The 24,299-nt window shown below is 41.2% G+C and overlaps 1 protein-coding gene across 1 annotated transcript in view; it reads right to left on the bottom strand.

Moving 5' to 3' along the window:
- The window catches only part of LOC132779663 (protein-glutamine gamma-glutamyltransferase 4-like), a 38,894-nt gene extending 15,009 nt beyond the window's left edge, over positions 1-23,885 (bottom strand). The window contains exons 1-3 of the mRNA XM_067470565.1: positions 23,831-23,885; positions 22,441-22,587; positions 1,096-1,275 (exon numbers count right to left, since the gene is read on the bottom strand). Coding sequence (XP_067326666.1) covers positions 1,096-1,275; positions 22,441-22,587; positions 23,831-23,885 — 382 coding nt within the window. The remainder of the gene's footprint in view (positions 1-1,095; positions 1,276-22,440; positions 22,588-23,830) is intronic.
- Positions 23,886-24,299: the final 414 nt, after the last annotated feature.

Genomic DNA, 24,299 nt, shown 5'->3' with positions numbered 1-24,299 from the left:
ATAGAGACTGAAATAACAACAGGTTTGTCTTCAGATCCTATCTTTGCCATCTAGTCTAATGATAATAGTGGTAAGAGTAGCAGTTATTCATTTATATTCCTTTATATATTGCTTCTTTCATTATATTCCTCTTTCCCCCCAAAAGTGAAACTCAACAAGAGTTTACAAAAATTAAAACAATTACCACATTCAAGTGCATAAGTAAAAATATATGAGACATTATTTATAACATGTGATTACACTACGTATAGAATTTAAGAACATAAAACAAATGTAAAACACCACCCAGACAAAGGATGTCTCCAGACAATAAACACTCCAAGGGAACAAAGGCTTGGCTACTTCCAGACAGATGCCCTCACCACTGACTATGCAATCTTCTCAGTTACTCACATGCTAATGAATGGATCCCACTCAAACACTTGCAAATCAGGCTTGCTAATTGCACCCTTCACACTTGGTTAATAGACATTGGTTCCTTTTCCCTCCCTGGACATGCCACAGGTATATATACTCCACTTGCTTTACCACCATCAGATCCTCTGGAGATGCCAGCCACAGATGCAGGCGAAACATCAGGAGAAAATGCTACTACAACACGGCCATATGGCTGTGTTCTAGTACAACACTCCAGCATTATATTTGTCGTTTACCATAATTTAAAGTTTATATTTAAACAAAATGGTTCTAATTTTATGTCTATAAATGGCTACTTAGCAAGTAAGTTTCTTATACATGTGTATTCCTTTTTACAGTCTATTTCTTCTCATTCAACCTGAGGTCTTGCAATATTGTGAAATGGTAAAAGGTGGTTTTAACCTGGTTGGTGTTTGTGTGAAAGATTAGTTGGAAGGTCCATGGATCACCTGAAATAATAATAGACCATAATATAAATCTTTCACTTTCTCTCTTTCTGGGTTACAGAAGCTGATGTAATCTTTCAGAAAATTACATCAGTTTCTATGAATTTTCTTGAACTTGTACATGCGATCATTTAAACTCTATATTTCTGATTGTGGAAACTGATGGATACATATCAGTTCAGCCATATTCCTTGACTTTTGTAGATGACTGAAATACATTATGCATCCTTACCGAGGCTGAGTTGCAGAAAGATTTTGTCATCATTTTTCAACTCCCTGCTGCATGATACTTTCAACTGAAACTCTTGCCCACGTCGCACAATCAGGTGATCATTTTTATACTTGTTAGTATGATGAAGACAGGCATTCTCCTTTTTAAGGAAATCAACCCCAGTGACCTTTAGAGAACATCCTGGAAATGACAACAAAGAAATGGTTTTTAAACAAGTGGACAAATGTCAGCATGCTTGAAGAAACAAAGACCACTAGCGATGGTCCAACTCCGCTGGACTGGCCACGTTGTCCGAATGCCCGACCACCGTCTCCCAAAACAGTTGCTCTCCTCCGAACTCAAGAACGGAAAACTGAATGTTGGTGGGCAGGAAAAGTGATTTAAAGATGGGCTCAAAGCCAAAGCCAACTTTAAAAACTCTGGCATAGACAGTGAGAACTCGGAAGCCCTGGCTCTTGAGTGCTCTAGCTGGAGGTCAGCTGTGACTAGCAGTGCTGTAGAATTTGAAGAGGCACGAATGGAGAGCGAAAGAGAGAAATATGCCAAGAGGAAGGAGTGTCAAGCCAACCCCGACCAGGACCACCTTCCACCTGGAAACCAATGCCCTCACTGGGAGAACATGCAGGTCAAGAATAGGGCTCAACAGTCACCTACGGACCCACTGCCAGTACACCGATCTTGGAAGACAATCCTACTTGGACAACGATCACCTACATTATCTCTGTTTTGCCTTGCTTTTAATTGTATTGCCATAAACACCACTGTGACCAACATTTGAAGAAGAATGCATCTTTTGATAGTTGGCTTCTGCTCTGCCTAGGAAAACTTCATGACATATAACAATTCAATTTCAGTTCAGTTCCAATTTTATTTTGGTCCCAGATGAACAGATCTAAAATACAAACTGCTTCTTAGAAGATATAAAAAAGATACATAAAATATAAGTCTGATATATTTATAATTAAAGTATCTAGCTCATGTGTAGCCACCATCACTTGTTGTAGACTGTTAATATTATTTGTGGTTTTAACATTTTCTGTAATATTTTACTCCATTGTATTTTATATTACACTTTTACTTTTTTATGGAAAGTACAAAAACCATAAGGACTATTAAGATATTGTTGTTTGATCATCTACAATAAGTGACAGAAGCTGCACATGAACGTATTATTATTATTATTTGAAACATAACAAGATGAGTCCACAGCAGACACTCTACTGGCTGTTGTATTGGATCACATGTTGTACACTTCCCAAGTGTCTAGGACTGTGTGATGTATCGGCAAATAATGCATGCAGATCCCAGTAAGGTGGCCTTTTGCAGCTGGCAGATGGTAATTTTGTCAGTGCTGATTGTGTTTAAGTGCAGGCCAGGGTCTTTAGGCACTGCACCCAGTGTGCTGATCACCACTGTGATCACCTTTACTGGCTTGTGCCAGAGTCTTTGCAATTTGGTCTTTAAATCCTCATATTGTTTCAGCTTTTCCAGTTGTTTCTCTTCAATCCTGCTGTCACCTGGGATTGCAACATCGACAATCCATACTTTGTTTTTAACACGATTGTGAGGTCAGGAGTATTGTGCTCCAAAACTCTGTCTGTCTGAATTCAGAAGTCCCAGAGTAGCTTGATGTGTTCATTCTCTGTAACTTTTTCCGGCTTGTGATCCCAACAGTTCTTTGTTGCAGGCAGATGGTATTTGTGGCACAAGTTCCAATGAATCATCTGAGCAACAGTGTTATGCCTCTGCTTGTAGTCTGTCTGTGCAATCTTCTATTATTATTATTATAAAAAATGCCTTAAATGAAAATAATCAGGTCTACAAATATTGCTTTTCTAATTTTTAACCAAGTATTGCAATGAAAAGATTTATTGTTCAGTAAAATGTAATTTTATTAGAAAAACATGGTTGACTCATCTCCCAAGCTTTGAATAGGCAGAAATGCTCTTGAAAATGGACCTTCCTGAAATTCCCTTCCAGAACCACAGATAGCAAAACAGGCAAACTTAAAAAGTGATTCTATTCTCTAAACTCACTGTTACTTTAGTATACCAAAGAGCTAAAACCTACTAGGGACTTAATCACACACAATAAAATCAGAGTTTCTACACATTTAGAACCTACTCTACCCTTCAAACGGTGTAAGCTTCAACTGTGGGGTGGGGTGTGGTATTTTTCCATTTCTAAGGTATTGGTTTTTCCAGCAATTCTTAAGCTTGGGAGTGATCCTGGACTCATCGCTGAGCCTGGAACCCCAGGTCTCAGCGGTGGCCGGGAGAGCTTTTGCACAATTAAAACTTGTGCACCAGTTGCGCCCGTTCCTTGGGAAGTCTGATCTGGCCACAGTGATCCACGCTCTTGTTACATCCCGAATAGACTACTGCAATGCGCTCTACGTGGGGTTGCCCTTGAAGACGGTTCGGAAACTTCAACTGGTTCCGCGAGCGGCAGCCAGACTGTTCACTGGGGCGACATACAGAGAGTACACCATCCCTCTGCTGTGTCAGCTCCACTGGCTGCCGGTTCAGTTCCGAGCCCAATTCAAGGTGCTGGTTTTGACCTACAAAACCCTGTACGGTTCCGGTCCAGTGTATCTGTCCAAACGTATCTCCCTCTACGTCCCACCACGGAATTTAAGATCATCTGAGGGGGCCCTGCTCTCGACTCCACCGCTTTCCCAAGCGAGGCTGGTGGGGACGAGGAGCAGGGCCTTCTCAGTGGTGGCCCCCACCTGTGGAACTCACTCCCAGTGGATATCAGGGCATCGACATCACTCCTGTCCTTTAGGAGGAAGGTAAAGACGTGGTTGTGGGACCAGGCCTTCGGGCAATCTGCTAACTAGGTAGGATAACCAGACAAATAGGACCGGCAGGACTGATATATGTGGACTGATAAATGTGGAAGGAAACTTTGAACCATGAGATAGCGAACATTGACCGGCAATAAGGAGGAATTGGTTTGTATCAGTTTGTATGAACTTTTATTGGTTTTATCGGGCTTGTTGTTGTTGTTCATTCGTTCAGTCGTCTCCGACTCCTCGTGACCTCATGGACCAGCCCACGCCAGAGCTCCCTGTCAGCTGTTACCACCCCCAGCTCCCTCAAGGTCAGTCCAGTCACTTCAAGGATGCCATCCATCCATCTTGCCCTTGGTCGGCCCCTCTTCCTTTTGCCTTCCACTTTCCCCAGCATAATTGTCTTCTCTAGGCTTTCCTGTCTCCTCATGATGTGGCCAAAGTACTTCAACTTTGTCTCCAGTATCTTTCCCTCCAGTGAGCAGTCGGGCTTTATTTCCTGGAGGATGGACTGGTTGGATCTTCTCGCAGTCCAAGGCACTCTCAGCACTTTCCTCCAACACCACAGCTCAAAAGCATCGATCTTCCTTCGCTCAGCCTTCCCCAAGGTCCAGCTCTCACATCCGTAGGTGACTACAGGGAATACCATGGCTTTGACTAGGCGGATCTTTGTTGCCAGTCTGATGTCTCTACTCTTCACTATTTTATCGAGACTGGACATTGCTCTCCTCCCAAGAAGTAAGCGTCTTCTGATTTCCTGGCCACAGTCTGCATCTGCAGTAATCTTTGCACCTAGAAATACAAAGTCTGTCACGGCTTCCACGGTTTCTCCCTCTATTTTCCAGTTGTCAATCATTCTTGTTGCCATAATCTTGGTTTTTTTGACGTTTAGCTGCAACCCGGCTTTTGCGCTTTCTTCTTTCACCTTGATTAGAAGGCTCCTCAGCTCCTCCTCGCTTTCGGCCATCAGAGTGGTGTCATCTGCATATCTGAGGTTGTTAATGTTTCTTCCAGCAATTTTCACCCCAGCTTTGCATTCATCCAGGCCCGCACATCGCATGATGTGTTCTGCATACAAGTTAAAAAGGTTGGGTGAGAGGATGCAGCCTTGCCGTACGCCTTTCCCAATCTTGAACCAGTCTGTTGTTCCGTGGTCAGTTCTTACTGTTGCTACTTGGTCCTTGTACAGATTCCTCAGGAGAGAGACGAGGTGGCTTGGGATGCCCATCCCACCAAGAACTTGCCACAATTTATTATGATCCACGCAGTCAAAGGCTTTAGTCAAAGGCTTTCAATGAAGCAGAAGTAGATGTTTTTCTGAAACTCCCTGCCTTTCTCCATTATCCAGCGGATATTGGCAATCTGGTCTCTCGTTCCTCTGCCTTTTCTAAACCCAGCTTGAACATCTGGCAACTCTCGTTCCATGTATTGCTGGAGTCTTCCTTGCAGGATCTTGAGCATTACCTTACTGGCATGAGAAATAAGGGCCACTGTACGGAAGTTGGAGCAGTCTTTCGCATTTCCCTTTTTTGGTATGGGGATATAAGTTAATTTTTTCCAGTCTGATGGCCATTCTTGTGTTTTCCATATTTGCTGGCAAATGGCATGCATCACCTTGACAGCATCATCTTTTAAGATTTTAAACAGTTCAGCTGGGATCCCGTCATCTCCTGCTGCCTTGTTGTTAGCAATGCTTCTTAAGGCCCATTCAACCTCACTCCTCAGGATATCTGGTTCTAATTCATTCACCACACCGTCATAACTATCCTCAATATTATTATCCTTCCTATACAGATCTTCTGTATAGTCTCGCCACCTTCTCTTGATCTCTTCAGCTTCTGTTAGGTCCCTGCCATCTTTGTTTCTTATCACACCAATTTTTGCCTGAAATTTACCTCCAATGTTTCTAATTTTCTGGAAGAGGTCTCTTGTCCTTCCTATTCTGTTGTCTTCTTCCACTTCCATGCATTGCTTATTTAAAAATAGTTCCTTATCTCTCCTGGCTAACCTCTGGAATTGCGCATTTAACTGGGCATATCTCCCCTTATCACTGTTTCCTTTTGCTTTCCTCCTTTCTTGGGCTACTTCCAGTGTCTCAGCAGACAACCATTTTGCCTTCTTGGTTTTCTTTTTCTTTGGGACGTACTTTGTTGCCGCCTCCTGAACAATGTCGCGGACTTCTGTCCATAGTTCTTCTGGGACTCTGTTTACTAAATCTAGTCCTTCAAATCTGTTCTTCACTTCCACTGTATATTCGCTAGGAATGTTAGTGAGATCATATCTAACTGGTCTGTGTATTTTCCCTGATCTCTTTAGTTTTATTCTAAATTGAGCAATAAGAAGTTCGTGATCTGAGCTACAGTCAGCCCCAGGTCTTGTTTTCACCGACTGGATGGATGTCCGCCACCTTTGGCTGCAAAGGATGTAGTCAATCTGATTTCGGTGTTGACCATCTGGTGAAGTCCATGTATAAAGCCGTCTTTTAGGTTGTTGGAAGAGAGTATTCGTTATACACAGTGAGTTTTCCTGGCAAAATTCTATCAGCCTGCGTCCCGCTTCATTTTGTTCTCCCAGACCATGCTTGCCTGTGATCCCTGTTGTCACTTGACTTCCCACCTTGGCATTCCAGTCTCCTGTAATGAAAATAATGTCTCTTTTTGGTGTATTATCCAGTAGGTCCTGCAGATCCTCATAGAACTGATCTACTTCTGCTTCTTCAGCAGCTGTGGTTGGGGCGTATATTTGGATCACTGTAATGTTGAAAGGCTTTCCTTGTACTCGAATTGAGATCATTCTGTCATTTTTTGGGTTGTATCCAAGAACTGCTTTAGCGAATTTCTTACTAATTATGAAGGCTACTCCATTTCTTCGATGTTCCTCTTGTCCGCAGTAGTAGATCTGGTGGTCATCTGATGTGAAGTGGCCCATTCCAGTCCATTTCAGTTCGCTGACCCCCAGAATGTCTATCTTTAGTCTTGACATCTCACCAATAACAACATCCAATTTGCCCTGGCTCATAGATCTTACATTCCAGGTTCCTATGGTGTGTTGATCTTTAGAGCATCGGATTCGTCGTTCACCTCCAGTACCGTCGGCCGCTAGCCTTCCTTTCGGCTTTGAGCTAGCTGCGTCATCACATCTGGGGCTAGTTGAACTTATCGTCTGCTCCTCCCCAGTAGCATTTTGGCCATCTTCCAACCTGGGAGTCCCATCTTCCAATGGCATACCGACATATCTCTGGTTGTACTGGTCCATTTAGTTTTCTTGGCAAGGATACTGGAGTGGTTTGCCATTGCCTTCCCCAGGGATCACTCTTGGTCTGACCTCTCTGCCACAACCGTCCCATCTTGGGTGTCCCTTCACGGTTTCGCTCATGACATCATTGAGGTGCTCAAGCTCCAACGCCCCGACAAGGCGGTGATCCTTTGCTGGAGTTATCGGGCTTAGATGTAATGTATTGTTGTTGTTGCTAATTTGTGTTATTCTGTTTTATTGTTGCTGTATGTTACAGGCATCGAATTGTGCCTTGGATGTGTAAGCCGCCCTGAGTCCCCTTCGGGGTGAGAAGGGTGGGGTAAAAGTAAACCAAATAAATAAATAAATAAGCTGGTTGGCAATTGACCTATTTTCAAATTCCCCACGTAGAGATGGGGAAAATGGCCAATTTCCCAGTGTGATGTTAATCCCTGTCGCCCGCTTGCAAATAAAATGGTGTTGTTGTGTGTGGGAGAAGCCAAAATGCCCATCTCCCCAGATTGCCAATACAAAGGCAGTTGGGGAAAGGGTTAATTTAAAACTACTTCCTACGATCGCCAATGCAAAATCTCTGGGGAAGAAGAGGATTAATTTAAAACCACTTCATATGATATGGGGTGATTTAAAAAAAACTGAAATCCTGGAAACTACAGGGAAAGTGCCGCCTTAAGAAAGGTACTTCTGTTTTAGTTGAAAGGTCTTGAGTGCAAACGACCCCAGTGCTGCCTTAAAAACAGGCTTCTGTTTCAGTGGAAGGGACTTGCAGGCAGGGCTGCTTTAAAGGATACCTGTTTTTAAAAAGTGTGCTGGTATCCCTGAAATGGGTGGAATCAGTGCCTGCCCATGTGATGGGGATTGATGGTTGAATTAGTAGCTGGAGGAGACAATCATAGTGTGATGGGAGTGAGTAAATTCTTCATATTTTTTTAAAGACAGAACCCCATGAAATGCCACCCTTTCCCCCGCTTTCCCTCATTTTCTCCAACTCCATGTGATGAAGTCCTAAGAGTGAATCCAAAATTCTGTGATTACTTACACAGCAATTTTCTCCATTCAGATGGAAAAGTGTCAATTAAATTCAGTGGAGCCAGTTCCATGGGAACTGGCCCTAAATGGTTCTGGCCCAGTTTACCTGTCTGAACGTATCTCCTGTTACGAACCATCACGAAGTCTAAGATCATCTGGAGAGGCCCTACTCTCAATCCCACCACCACCGCGATTGGTGGGGATGAGGGGCAGGGCCCCCTGCCTGTGGAATTCTCTCCCCAGGGATATCAGATTGGCTACCTCCCTCCTGTCCTTCAGAAGGAAACTCAAGACTTGGCTATAGGACCAAGCCTTCGACCATTGAATAGCAGCAAGTGAGAAGAAGACTTAAGCAAGTGGCGACAAAGAATTGACCCGGACCCGGCTTTGGGTTTTAATTGGCGTTTTTAATTAATTGCTTTTTAATTAACTGTTTTTAATTGTTTCAATGCTATGAGCCCCCGGTGGCGGAGTGGGTTTAAACCCCTGTGCTGGCAGGACTGAAGACCGACAGGTCGCAGGTTCAAATCCGGGGAGAGGTGGATGAGCTCCCTCTATCAGCTCCAGCTCCTCATGCAGGGACATGAGAGAAGCCTCCCACAAGGATGATAAAAACATCAGAATCATCCGGCCGTCCCCTGGGCAACGTCCTTGCAGATGGCTAATTCTCTCACACCAGAAGCGACTTGCAGTTTCTCAAGGCGCTCCTGACACGCCAAAAAAAATTGTTTCAATGTTTTAATTGTATTTATTGAATGTTTATGTGAAAGCACTGATTGTGCTTGCTTTGAGGCAGCCCTGAGTCTTCCTTCGGGGGTGAGAAGGGCGGGTTATAAATGCAAGAAATAAATAAATAAATAATGGGAGAAAAAAGTATTTTCTGACAGAAATTTATCTTTTGGATCGATGCACATGCCTCTACAGATTTCTCCTTAGTCTCGTAACTTAATTTCGTTCATCACAAACTTTTGGACTACCAATACAACCTTAAACATTTAGTCTGTATGACTTCAAAGGAGAAACATGAAGCCACATGACTCCTAGCTATAAACCTTGTGGTAAACAACTATAATGCTAAGGGTATGTGCTGACAAACATTAGGAGGAGGGGAGAGTGAAACAAAGCATTTACGTTCCTGTGCACATTCCTGGTGGCGTATTTTCTTACTGCTATCAGGATATCCAGCAAATGGAAAATCACCACTCAATATCTATAGGATAGTACTATCAAGTATTGCTTAAGCTTTGTGTGGTGGTTGAATTGCATCTCCTACGAGGTAAAAGCTTATGTTGATGGGAGCATTGCTGCTGGCAAGTCTCTCAAGTCATACAGGCTTTTGCGAAGGAGCCAGACTAAATGTGTTCAATACCTATAGGTCAGCAGCACTAGCAGAGACTGACTCTGATGGAGGATTTTTCATAAACAATTGAGAATTTTTGAAATAAAAAAATACATTTCTAAATATGGAAAATCAATCAACCTTTAATTCTGGCATTCTGCAGGATGGAGAAAAGATGACCTTGAAAAGATTTTCTAAGATGGCGTTTTTTCTAATATACAAGAATTTACAACTTTGTTTTTGCATGATAGCTCTGTAGACTGGGTATGACAAACAGCATTACCATGTTTTCCAGATGCCCGACCACCGTCTCCCAAAGCAGTTGCTCTACTCCGAACTCAAGAACGGAAAACAGAATGTTGGAGGACAGGAAAAGAGATTTAAAGACGGGTTCAAAGTCACCCAAGTAAAAAAGCACCATTAAAGCCTTGGGAGACTGTGCAAAAAGAATCTGCGAACCCTACCTTCTACAAGATGAACTGAACCACCTCAACTGGGCTCTCCAGGCCAATGGATACTCCACCTCAGACATCAGAAGAGCTGCAAGACCGAGAACAAGCCACGAGAATAAAGACGAAGATCCACCCAGAGGAAAAGTGTTCTTGTCATACATCAAGGGAACCACTGACCGCATAGGGAAGCTGATGAGGAAACACAACATACAAACTATCTACAGACCCACCAAGAAAATCCAACAAATGCTACGTTCCGCAAAAGACAAGAGGGATCTTCTCACTTCTGCAGGAGTCTACTGTGTACCATGCAGCTGTGGACAAGTCTACATAGGGAACACCAAACACAGCATTGCCCAAACACGAATCAAGGAACATGAAAGGCACTGCAGACTACTTCAACCAGAGAAATCAGCCATAGCAGAGCACCCGATGAACCAACCTGGACACAGCATATTATCTGAGAACACAGAAATGCTGGGCCACTCTCACAACCACCATGTCAGACTACACAGAGAAGCCATTGAAATACACAAGCATGTGGACAATTTAAATAGAAAGGAGGAAACCATGAAAATGGACAAAGTCTGGGTACCAGTATTAAAAAGACTTTAAAATTACAACAGCACAACAACAGAGAGGAAACAAACAGGGACATCAAATCACCTCTCAACAAAAGTTTGCTCCAGGCACTGTCAGGCCATTATATGCTAATCAAGGTGGTCAGTTGAAACATTCACACCTAGCTCCAGCAGACAAGAGTCCTTTGTCCCACCCTGGTCATTCCACAGATATATAAACCCTTTTTCCTAGTTCCAACAGACCTCATTACCTCTGAGGATGCTTGCCATAGATGCAGGCGAAACGTCAGGAGAGAATGCCTCTTGACCATGGCCATATAGCCCGAAAAAACCTACAGCAACCCAGTGATTCTGGCCATGAAAGCCTTCGACAATACATTCAACCTTAAAAACTCTGGCATAAACATTGAGAACTGGGAGGCCCTGGTCCTTGAATGCTCCAGTTGGCGGTCAGCTGTGACCAGCAGTGCTACAGAATTTGAAGAGGCACAAATGGAGGGCGGAAGAGAGAAACGTGCCGAAAGAAAGGCGTGTCAAGCCAACCCTGACCGGGACCGCCTTCTACCTGGAAACCAATGCCCTCAATGTGGGAGAAGATGCATATCAAGAATAGGGCTCCACAGTCACCTATGGACCCACCCCCAGGATACTGCACTTGGAGGACCATCATCCTCGGACTACGAGGGATCGCCTAAGTAAAATAAATCATTGAAGACAACCTTATTGTGCACGTTTATTGAGAAATTAACATAAAAGTAGGTGTGAATATTTGCATGGATTGAAGGCTCCTTTTCAGCTGGTTCGTATCAAACAGAAGTCTTTTTCTAATTGATTTTTTTTAAAGCAGTGTGAAAGGAATGTCTTCCAAGCTCCTTTGTCCCCATGAATTATATATTCCCATTTGGAAACCCGCCTTCTCTTCTGTGCATTCTTTTCCACATGGGAATCCCATGGATAATCCAGATTCACCCTCTTTTCATCAAATAGAAATGTAAAATCACATCACTATCAGCGCTGGTTAGCATTGTGCAGAAGGCTGGTGGTAAACCCTTCATTGAATACGTTTTACCTACTCAGATCATCTTTACTGAAATAAGAGATAGTGCCAGAAGATAGTGAGATGCCCAGATCCTTTGCTATAGTAGCCAGTCCTTGATCCTCCCCCCCCCCCCCCAAATCTAGGTATCAAATAAGAGCAAAAAGGATGAAAGCAAATGAAAAAATGAACTCGTTCTCATATGCTTACCAACTGTCTTGCTCATGATGTTTCCTAGCCTTTGCTGGGCAAGATTAGCAAAGGCAGCTATGTTGTGGCACAGCTTTTATAGCGCTTGTGCAGGAACTTTCCACATTTTATGGCATTTTGGAGATAAGATAATACACTGCTTTTTTCCTAGTTAGGAGGAAGCTAAAACATAACAAATATTAAAACAAATATAATTTATAGGGGATTATAAAATGTACAAATGTTAGTACTGCATGTTATACTAAAATAAGAGGCATAATTAACATAATTTTGACAGGTAGCACACACAAAACCAAAAGGAAGTTGGAATGTACTTTTTCGTTTTAAGTAATATCCAAATTAGAAGTGGAATGGAATCGGAAAGGCTTTAATCCTGAAAGAAGGGGTGAGAAATGTCAGGAAGGGTGGGGAGCACCTTTCGTTTTTGAAAAATCTTTTTAAAGCCCAATCAATTTATTTCATTTTATTATTTATTGACATCATTCAATTTAATTTACTACTGAATTTTATTAAAATAATTCTTAATGCATTCTAATATAAATTAATTCTAGAATAAATTCAATTAATACATTGAATACTTAGAAATTACTGTACTGTTTTGATGAACTGGATTATGCTATTTCTTCAAGGACTTTATCATCCAATGCAGGTAAATTATCATTGCAGCTGGGACAATTCCTTATCACTGGGTTGTTGTAGGTTTTTTGGGCTATATGGCCATGTTTTAGGGGCATTCTCTCCTGACGTTTCGCCTGCATCTATGGCAAGCATCCTCAGAGGTAGTGAGGACCTCACAACCTCTGAGGATGCATGCCATAGATGCAGGTGAAACGTCAGAAGGGAATGCGTCTAGAACATGGCCATATAGCCCGAAAAAACTACAACAACCCAGTGATTCCGGCCATGAAAGCCTTCGAGAATACAGTTCCTTATCACTCAACTCTGTGTGCATCCTGCTGCCAGTTCTCTACTTTTCCTTCCATCCTTCCTTCTTTCTTTCCTTCTTTCCTTCCCTCCCTCTTATCTTCCTCTAACCCCCATTCATGATTATAGGAAACTTTGAGGTCTGAGAAAATTATCTTGTATTAGGGTTAGAGGAAGATAAACCTCATTTCTTGGAAAATGCTTTTTTCTACTGGTTGGGGTAGAAAGTAATCTGTTACTGCAATAACTAACTTCAAAATCCCTTCAGCCAATACATCCCAGGAAAAGTGCTCGAGAGAAAAAGGTAAGTCTTGTGACTTAAATTTTGCAATTTTCCAACTTTACAAGAAGCAGTTTTACCCAAATACAACAAAATTTGGCTTTAGTTTGAGAAGCAACTGGGCAGCCTTGTCTCTTAGTATACCTAATTCTGGAGAAATGTTAAAATTCCAAGGTAACTACTTCCATCAGAATTATAGCAATGTATGCAAATGTGCAGCTCAAAAGGCCCAGCAAACATAATGCCAGCATTGTAAAATGCTGTTTTGTTAGAGATCCTGAACTCACCTTTCTGTCATTCTGTCTGTCAAAAGGGTCTTCACACACAAACACTTGGATTACATACATCACCAGTACCTGTGATAAGGGTCCCGAGGGTTAGAAGAGGCATATTCCATTCTTGTTTTTTTTCCCCCTTTCAAAACATCCCTAAATGACCCTGTATAATGAAGAAATGCTTTAATCTTTACTTCCTATAAAACACATGGCCTGTAAAATGTGCCCTGGCAGATCCCGGCCAGCAAGTCTAACCAAGATGAAAGCATCCTTCTTGTTCCATTAACTGTCTCCTGTCCAAAGTCCCAAGCTCAAAAATTGGAATGGATGCTCTATATTACTTTATGCTACAAACTATATATATATACTAGCTGTTCCCGCCACGCGTTGCTCTGGCCAATCTTCGCTCCCTCTTTCTTTCTTTCTTTCCTTCCTTCCTTCTTTCCTTCTCTTTCCTTCTATCCTTCCTCCTTTTTCTTTTCCTTCCTTTTCTCTCTCCTTTCTTCCTTCTCTACTTTTCCTTCCTTCGCTTTTCCTTCCATCCTTCCTTCTCTCTTTTCTTCTTTCCTTCCCTCCCTCTTTCTCTCCTTTCTCCCTCCTTCCTTTGCTCCCCCTTTCCTTCCCTTTTTCTTTCCTTCTCTCTTTCCTTTCTTCTCTACCTCCTTCCCTCCCCCCTTTCCCTTTCTCTCTCCTTCCATAGCTCTTTCCTTCCTTCCTTTGCTCTTTGCTTCTCTCTTTCTCTCTCTCTCTTTTCCTTTCTTTCTCCCTTTCCTTCCTTCCTTTTCTGTATTGTCATTTAGCTTTTTGTCATTTAGCTTTTTGGAGTTTTTGAGTCCGCTGTTTTTTGCGGGGAGGCTATGAGTGATGGTCATTCATTGGTCTGTTAGGGGTATAGTGTCCAAATTTCATGTCAATTCGTCCAGTGGTTTTTGAGTTATGTTAATCCCACAAACGAACATTACATTTTTATTTATATAGATATACATACGCACGCACACACACAGCTACATAGAGCTTGGTCATAAGCAATATTTAAATATCTCCAGAAGCTCCTTTGGTTTAAGAATTCACATAGAATTAAAGATACAAGCTGAGCTTTTGACAACATTGTCAACTGAAGGGCTGTAAACAATGGTAAACACGTTTTAGGCCCTTTTAGCCAACTTCCTTTGGTTTTTTGTAGGGTTTTTTGTCTCCTTTGGAAGTACATATTTTGTAATTGTCCTGTTTTAGTAGGGACTGTCCCAATTAATCTTCCATCATCCCACTTTTTCAGTTGCTTTTAAAACATCCAAGTTTATCTCTCTTCTTCTTTTCCTCTTTGCCTCACTGTAATAAAATTGCTATGAGCCAGAATTCTGTGAACAAAAGGAGTTTATAATTTTGTACTGTGGAGCCTTCTCTTTCTCAGTAGGCTCAAGCAAAAGCCAACCGCTGCCTTGTGAACTTCTAATTTATATCTTTAAAATATTACCTGTGAAATATTAAAAGGTATGGGAGTAGTTTTTTGGTCCCTCTCTAATCTCTCTAATCCAATGTTTCTCAACCTGGCAGTCGAGACCTTGGGGAGGTCGAAAGGGGGTTTCAGAAGGGTCGCCAAAAACCATCAGAAAACATATTTCTGATGGTCTTAGGAACACCTTTGACAGAGAAGGCTGAATATCTCTCCATCTGTCCTTTTTCAAAACAGACAGCGAGTCCTCCCACCAAACCCCCCCTTCCTCTGTGATTGACTGGCCTCTTAGCCAAGGGGAGGGCTGTTTCTGAAACTCTAGGTAGGGAAGGGAGAGCAAGCGTGCTCGGCACATGGCAGCGTTGTGTGCATGAGTGTGTGTGAGGCGCCTGGGGCTATAACTCTTAGTGAAAGAGACATAGACGTGACATCTTTCCCCCAGGGGATTGCTTCTTGCCTTCCTTTAAACAACTGGCATTCCCAAGGACCAAAACACTGTATATAACTCAAAATAGGTTTTCTTGTCCACAAAGAGTTATCCCTTTAAGGAGGTGGTTCTCAACCTGGGGTCCCCATATGTTTTTGGCCTACAACTCCCAGAAATCGCAGCCAGTTTACCAGTTGTTAGGATTTCTGGGAGTTGAAGGCTAGAAACATCTGGTTACCCCAGGTTGAGAACCACTGCTTTAAGGCAATAACCTGGAAGATTCAAAGGGGTAAAGGAAATATACATTACAGTCTCTGGTTGTCTTGGGTCCAAGGAGATTTTGCAGCTGAAAAGCTTTTCAAGGTTCCCTCTTTCTCAATGGCTGCAAAGGCCTGAACACATTCACAGCCCCAATCCAAATGGCCTATATTTGAAGATACGAAGCCTTCCTCTGGTGCCACAGGACTGGTTTGAAGGTGCTTGGGTCTCCTCAACGTTGTCCAGGGTGATCTGGGCATGAAGTATGAGTCCCAAGGGTAAAAACCTTAGAACTGGTGATGAGAGGTAACTTAATTAAAGGCTTTAGAGCCAAGTCTCTTCCTCACGTCTATCTGATAGAAAGTAGGGCTGGGCAACCACGGAAAAATTTGTTTCTAAAATTGATTCGTTTTTTGGGGGGGTTTTGCGTTTCGATTTTTAAAAGAATTCCGAATTTTTTCTTTTAAAAAGTTCGATATTTACAAAATTTTGTAAATTACAAAACAATACGAAACAATAACGAAACAATTTCGAAACAATAACGAATTGATTCGTTAATGGCGGACGCGACCACGCAATACGCTAAAAAACCTCCAAATGGGACAGGGGGAACTTCTGAAGCTTCCCTCTCCCTCTGTTGTTGACTGTTGGTGTGATATTTATATTTTTTTTCACTGATTAAACAAACAAGAACTATAAAACTTGCCCCAGACATGCGGAAATAATAACGAAACGATTTCAAAACGATAACAAAACGAATACAAAACAAATTCGAAACAATTACGAAACGAATTTAAAAATTCGTTTCGTTTTTTAGTTGCTCCAGAATGGTTCGTTATTGCTTCGTTATAAAAAAAATAACGAATTTTTAATGAATTACGAAATTACGAAACGAAACCGCCCAGCCCTGATAGAAAGTTTGATGGTAGAATGGAAAAGGAAAAGCTCTGCCCTCCTCCAGGAAAAGGTGGAGCCAAGCAATTGAGCTGAGAAAGCAATATAACTGGTGCAAACAACATTGATTGACAGCTATAAATAACCAATCAATCCAACTATACATTTACAAACTAGGCAAGTTTGGGCAGGTTATACAGTTTATATCTTTGCACTTTAAAGTTCTACACACAGATGGCGCCACTCGAGCCGTTACATAAGCCTTCTGACTCTGATGTTCCCTTGTCCAATAACTTCATGAGCTGAAGGGAATGTTAGGCTCTGGACCTACATTTTACTCATTACAAGCACACCAACAGGCCTATAGCACAGGGAGATGGGAGCTGTGTCTTCGACTCCAGGCCAGACAGGGAAGATTTGCAAAGTTAAGTCTATGGGAGAATCTGTGGATTCAATGGTATTTCTCTAAACTTGTGAAAACATGGAGCTAATGAAAAAGACCCAAATACTACAATGTTTAACTTGCAGCTATATAACAATAAACCAGGAAGATGGAACATTTTACCTTCATTACATCATATTCCCTTGACCAAGAGTTGAGAGTTTTAGAAGGGTGAAATCCTTTTTTAAAGAATCTTCCAGGCACAGGAAAACTCTATCTGAAAGCCATTTTTTGATAAGTGGCTTATAAAACTGGGAGGCTTGCACCCTATAATTAGTCAACACAATACTTGAGAACCAGAATGATGTAGTGGTTTGAGGGTTGGAATATGACTCTGGTGACGAGGGTTTGAGTCCCTACTTTGCCACAGAAATCCACTGGGTGAATTTGGGTGAGTAACATGCTTTCTGTCCCAGAAGAAGGCAAAAACAGTAGATGTCACAAAGAAAAGAGTTGCCTAAATAATTTGAAGACACACAGCAACTATCAGGGTAAATAAACAAAACACCCTCTGGATAGGTATGTGAATTATTTCCTCCTCTCACATCCTCCCTGAGCCACACATGGGACTGATTATCTCAAGGCAAGCAGTTAATTCCAACCAAAACACTGCAGAGTCTTTATCTGTAGTTAGAGATTTATAGCACAGCCTCTGACCTTGTTTGCTGCTTACCTCTTTAATAAGGCACCTGAGCTTTGGCTTTCATCCAAACTCCACATATATCTGTCATTTACTTTTATTCCCATAGGGACCACAGGAAATGAGGGTCAAGTAAATGACCTTGGAGGGCCGTATCCGGCCCCCGGGACATAGTTTGAGGACCCCTGCTCTAGAATCACATCTCCACTTGCTTAACCTTTCAGTGGAATGTGCTATGACTATATGTCCATTAGAACTCTATTTACTGGAGTTACAGACAATGCATTTATATCTAAGACAGCATTTTCTACCTGACAGTAGCAACAACAGCAGGATATTTATGTAAAATCCTATGGATTTTTGTAAGAAATCTTGCCTCTAAAATAATAAAAATTAAAAATAAAATGAAGTATTTTGTATATAATGCACATGTTCCCCTCAGTTTTGTATATAATGCACATGTTTCCCCCATTGCAGTTGAGGTGTACAAAACCACATTATATCTTGTGTTTTAATTAATAGAATTTAGGAACTCCCTGTATTATACATAAAACATGCATACCTCGGTTAATAAAGCACCTAAAGAAGATGTCCATTTCTATAAGTCAGTGGTTCTCAACCTGTGGATCCCCAGGTGTTTTGGCTTATAATTCCCAGAATTCCCAGCCAGTTTACCAGCTGTTAGGATTTCTGGGAGTGGAAGGCCAAAACATCTGGGGACCCACAGGTTGAGAACCACTGTACTATGTCCTCTTATGGCTGTCCAGCCCCCTTGTCCTCTCTCTAGCTGGAAATTTTATCCAACAGCATCAGCACTGGGAGTAAGTTGGAGCTCGTCTGGAGGAATACAACCTTTCAGTGTTGGTTTGCAACAGCAATCTGCAGTAAGCTGTACAGGAAAGCTTGAGATGGGAGTCTTCTCTAGCCTACAACAGACAAGAGTAAACAGCAGCTGCCTCCATACAGCATGTATGAAGAGCAAAACAGAGGCAAAGGGGGGAGCCAGGCATGTAGCCGGGGGGGGGCTTGGGGGGCTTGGGGGGCTTCAGCCCCCCCCCCGAAATTTTCATGGTGGTTCACGAAAAGGCCTTACTGGTGCATTATTTAAACTGTTATGTTTATTCATATCATGATCTGATCACCATACTCAATATATCCCATATGCATGGGGGTATTGGGATAATGATACAAAAGGTTTGCTAGGGTAGACCCTCTTTCACTCAGACTCAGCCCCCCCGAAACTCAGCCCCCCCGAAACCCCCCCTGAAAAAAATTCAGCCCCCCCCCCCCGAAACGAAATCCTGGCTACGGGCCTGGGGGGAGCAGATTAGCCCAGCACATTTAAAGCACAGATCTTTACTTCCGCCCATTATAATGGAAATGGTAAAAAATACAGAGGCTCATGAAAGAAGAAAAATCATTCCTGGATGCATTCTGGAAAAAGCTTTCAAAAGGCCTTCAGAACTTACCTCACTTGATTGTTTAATTTCATTTAGTTTTAAATCAGATGTTTGCTGAGACATGTTGAAATGCTTCTCTTTTTTGGCAGTATAGGAACCTATCCCCATTATTTCTATGTTATTTCTGGCTTTGGTAGCAAATGGCCACGTGTTTGCATCATTAAATGAGGTCTACCTACAGAAGCTTTTCAATAAATCAATCGTTTTGAGAAGACATGTTGACCCTGTGTATGTGCTCTAATGAAGAAATCTTGTTAGGACTCCTTGTTTTACTACTGAGTAATAGTAAAACAGGGAGTTGTAACAAGGTGTCTTAATTAAAGCATACACACAAGGTCGACATAACTTCGTAAAATGATTTATTTAAAATGCTTATACTGGTAGCTGCAGATTTAACATTGTTGTCTTATTATTCTTCCTCTCTTACAGGTTTTGTCAGATTTATGGAAGCATCGGTAAGACAGCAGTCAGGCAAAGCTATTTTGTAAAGCTTCCTCATCTCTTCTCAATAACGGGAAGAGAGAATTGCCATCAGCTGAGCACGGAGTATTGTCTGAACCCACTCCCTGCACACGCTATCCTTAGGGACCTCATTCCAATATTTAGCCAGGAAATTGCATCCGTCTTTGCATTGTTCCTTTTTTTAATAATAATTTTTATTATTTTATCGTTGTTTAATACATTTGTTATACATTTGTTTTACAGCAAATACATATTATTCAATACAACCTAACATACTTTTGGCATCTAGTGTTATTTTTCTGCTTATACCTATTGTCTATCTCTCACCGCTGTGCTCCCCACCCCCCTCCCAAGCCACAGCTTTTACATGTCATCTGTCCAAAATTTCAATTCTTCTTGTGGAAGTAACTTCCCTTCTTTATTTTTAATCCTTTTTCAATAAATTTTCTCCACACATCATCAAAATCACTTTGTTTCCATATACCTCTTTTAACTTTTAATATACATGTCAGCTTATCATTTATTGCCAGTTTCCATACTTCCTTATATCACTCCTCTATTTGTATATTTATTTCTTTTTTCCAGTTCCTTGCTATAAGCAGTCTTGCTATTGTTAATAAATTTTTTATCGCTTCCTTATCCTTTCCCCCCAATTGTTTATTGTTATATAATGATAATAAAGCTATACTAGGACTTCTTTCTATTTTAATATTCATTATATCTTCTATTTCTCTAAATACTTTCCCCAAAAAATTATTTACATATTTACATTGCCACCACATATGTATATATGTTCCTGGTTCTTGACATCCTTTCCAACAATTTTTTGAATAGTTTTTATTTATATGTGCTATTCTTACTGGTGTTAGGTACCATTTCCATATTAACTTATAATAATTTTCTTTAACCCGTATTGATAAATTTTTTAGATGTCTTTGTTATTTTAGATGTCTTTGTTGCCACTCTGTTTCATTTATTTTTATCCCTAAATCATCTTCCCAGACCTCCTTGAGGGTGTTATTTTTTGTTTTTCCTTCCTTTATTTCAATTATTATCTTATCTATTTTACTAGTTATTCCTTTCAAATTTTCATGCTCTTTTACAACTCTTCCATTTTGTATTATTTGTTCAAATTGGTTAAGCTTACTTCCGTTTTTATTATTTTTTCCCCAATTTTTAAACCATTGTTCTAATTGTATACAATGGAACCGGGTCAATTTTAATTCTCTAAATTCTTCCATAATCGTTTCCTTCTTCATTCCAACCTTTATCCAATCCCCTATTTTGTGTAAATTTTTCCCTTAACTTTGTAGCCATTACTTTTTTTTTTAAAAGAAAATGGAATTTTCCCCCCATTACAATTGGGGTTATTACTGATCCATCTGTTATTAACATTGTCCTATATTTGTTCCATACTTCTAATATATTGCTCAACATTGGGTTTCTAATTTCCCTAATTTCTTTTCTCATAAACTGTTTTAAAAATATATTCCAAATTTCTTCCTCCGCTTCTTCTGAATCCTTACTTAGCCAATCTACTCCCTCTTTTTTTATCATTCCTGTCTTTGAATTGTTCCTTACTAAAAGAGCTTTCAGCAACTGCAATGTTTGATCTGGAACAGGGAAGGGGTTCATTTATCTGATCACCTGATGGTGGTGGGCAGGCCTGTAGCCAGGATTTCGATTGGGGGGGGGGTGAGTCCGAGTGAAAGAGGGTCTACCCTAGCAAACTTTTTGTATCATTACCCCAATACCCCCATGCATATGGGATATATTGAGGAGGGTGATCAGATCATGATATGAATAAACTTAACAGTTTAAATAATACACCAGTAAGGCCTTTTCGCGACCCACCATGAGAATTTCGGGGGGGGGGGTTTGAAGCCCCCCAAGCCCTCCCCCTGGCTACATGCCTGGTGGTGGGGGATCCCACCTTGCTATGTTCCTATTCAATAACAAGTGTGTGTAGCAGTGTGCTCCATACACATCAACAATGTTGCTATAGAAATTACTCTGGAAATGTAGGACTTCATCCCATGGGATATGTAAAGCATTTGGGATCATGGGTTTCCCCTTAAGCTATACAATGCCCTGTCTGGAAATTAAACAGATGATTTTTCCAACACCCCATCACACCTTCTCCATTTATCTGCTTTTAAAAAGGGTTTATCCATTTGATTTGCCATCACAGAGAATTGTTTCTTCTCATTATCCCTCCAGGATTTTTATTTCTTTTTTAAAAAACATCACCCCGGATTGCTAGGAAGTGGTTTTAAATTAACTTCATCCTTTCCCCAAGTCTCTGCATTGGGATCGCTAGGAAGTGGTTTTGAATCAGTGGTTCCCAACTTTCTTTGACCAAGGACTAGGGACCACTCTCCAACTTTAGTACCAAAAGGGTTACAAATCAGTTTTTGGTCAACTTTAGATTCGGTTTGGTTATTTGGGCGCTGATTCAGGCCAAACTTCTTTGCCAGACCATCCAGACCGGCAGCCTGGCAGATGGTGTACATTGGACATTAGACTAGCACCATCTCTAATGGTATTCCGCAAAAAAGTGAAGACCTGGCTGTTTGAGCAGGCGTTCGAATAATAAGTGCAATGATTGGTAATGAACATAGGAATGGAACAATGGATGATGACTTGACGATAGTGAATGGTTATTGTAATAATTGTTTATTAATTGTGTAATGTGTTAGGTTGTTAACTGTTTTTTACACTGTAGCATTGAATTTTTGCTGTTCTTATTTGTTGTGAACTGCCATGAGGCGCCTTCGGGCTGAGAACAGCGGTATATAAGTAAATAAATAAATAAATAAATAGACCACATCAGCTCTAGTTTCTGATACAGAACATATGCCATCCAGTAGTCGCCATTTCCTCAACCACAGAAAACCATATTTAATAAGCCTTGGCACTATAAGAGGGTTTTGCAAGACCAGTTGCAGTTATTGCAACTGTGTAGCAATGGTGAGGCAGCGGACCATATTTTAGTTCTTGTGAACCACTGGTGGTCCACGGAGCACAGGTAGGGAACCACTGCATTGGAAAGAAAGGGCAATGCATTGAAATTGTGTTTCTGTTGATTTCATCCATTCCATGTGGCTCTCACTTCAGGCCGTGTTGTCTCCCAATACCTCCGCAAATCCACCTTTTCCTGAAACCTTTGCTACACAGACCACTGCCAAAAACTTGGAAGTTGGTATGGTTCTGGCCTGGGGTGATGAGGCTGAAACTCCGGCTGAAAGCTTTGCCACTTCCTTGAAGCTTGTGAGGCTTTTCACCTGAAGATAATAAGGATATCAGAGGAACAAGACTGCTTTAATTATGAACCTGCCTGAATTGTAGGAACTACATGGGAGCTGTAGTTCAAAATATCAAGTGGGCACTCATTTGAGGAAGGCTCAATTGGCAGGAATGTTTTCTCACCGCACTCCCTTGAGCACTGGTACAAGGTTCACCGGTGAAGCATAGAACACACTGTGCTTGGAGATTATCCCACAAGAAGAAGCCATTAATCAAGTGACAGTGATGTCTTTGTATCATCAAAAGCAGAAAAAGAAAATTAGGAGGCTTAGAAGACATCAATAATTCAAGACTCACCTGTATGGCTGAAAAGGTGCTTCTTGAGAATTTAAATACTAATGATTATCGGAGATGTGTAAAACAGAATCCACCTTACCAAGGGACTTGTGTATATATATTATTAAGTACTGTGTTTGTGTATTCCTTTGATACAGTGTTAACTAAAAATACACATTCGGAAATCTGACATATTAAAGATTGACAACTATTTGATGACTGAACATTGTTCCAGCTATTGTATTATGAAATGGCATGGTGGCTCTGCTCGCTCCGACTCCAGCTACCAAGTGCTTTTAACCTCTGGGAAATTACTGCTCAAAAATAAAGAACAGCCCAGTGTAAATAAATGCAGCTGAGCTTCATTTCACAGTTTCTCATTAGACCTTTGAATACAGATATTATGGGCAAAAATATATTTCTTTCCTACCTACATCCATACACCCCAAACCAACAAAGAGATTTCTAAATGTTCTAGTAGCTTCTAAATACTTCTTACTAGAAATAGGATTTGCATTGCTGTCTTTAGTCTCTGATGCCTTGGTTGTTTCTCTCATATATGCCCTGTTTGTCTATCTATTCTTTAAAATAAAGGTAATATCTGTAGCTTGATAAATGATCCCTATATTTGAAAGGCAGAAATCTATTAAAACTGTGAATTGTTAGCATCATTTTAAAGATTTAACCTCTCCTTTTGTCCTTAGAGCAGTGTTTCTCAACCTGGGGTCGGGACCCCTGTGGGGGGGGGGTTGCCGGGGGTGTCAGAGGGGTTGCCAAATACCATCAGAAAACAAAGTATTTTCTGTTGGTCATGGGAGTTCTGTTGGAAGTTTGGCCCAATTCTATCGTTGGTGGGGTTCAGAATGCTCTTTGATTGTAGGCGAACTACAAATCCCAGCAACTACAATTCCCAAATGTCAAGATCTATTTTTCTCTAAAACCCACCTGTGTTCACATTTGGGCATATGGAGTATTCATTCCAAGTTTGGTCCATATCCATCATTGTTTGAGTCCAGAGTGCTCTCTGGATGTAGGTGAACTACAGGTACAAAACTCAAGGCCATGCCCATCAAACCCTTCTAGTATTTTCAGTAGGTCATGGGAGTTCTGTGTGCCAAGTTTGGTTCAATTTCATTGTTGGTGGAATTCAGAATGTTCTTTGATTGTTGGTTAACTATAAATCCCAGCAACAACAACTCCCAAATCACAAAATCAGTTCCCAACCCCACCAGTATTCAAATTGGGGCATATTGGGTATTTGTGCCAAATTTGGTCCATTGAATGAAAATACATCCTGCATATCAGATATTCACATTAAGATTCATAACTGTAGCAAAACTACAGTTATGAAGTAGCAACGAAAATAATGTTATGGTTGGGGGTCATCATGACATGAGGAACTGTATTAAGGGGT

The sequence above is a fragment of the Anolis sagrei genome, chromosome 6, assembly GCF_037176765.1.
Source record: "Anolis sagrei isolate rAnoSag1 chromosome 6, rAnoSag1.mat, whole genome shotgun sequence".
NCBI classification, from domain to species: domain Eukaryota; kingdom Metazoa; phylum Chordata; class Lepidosauria; order Squamata; family Dactyloidae; genus Anolis; species Anolis sagrei.
The sequence above is the reverse complement of the archived record's forward strand: the minus strand, read 5'-3'. Positions and strand labels throughout refer to the sequence as shown.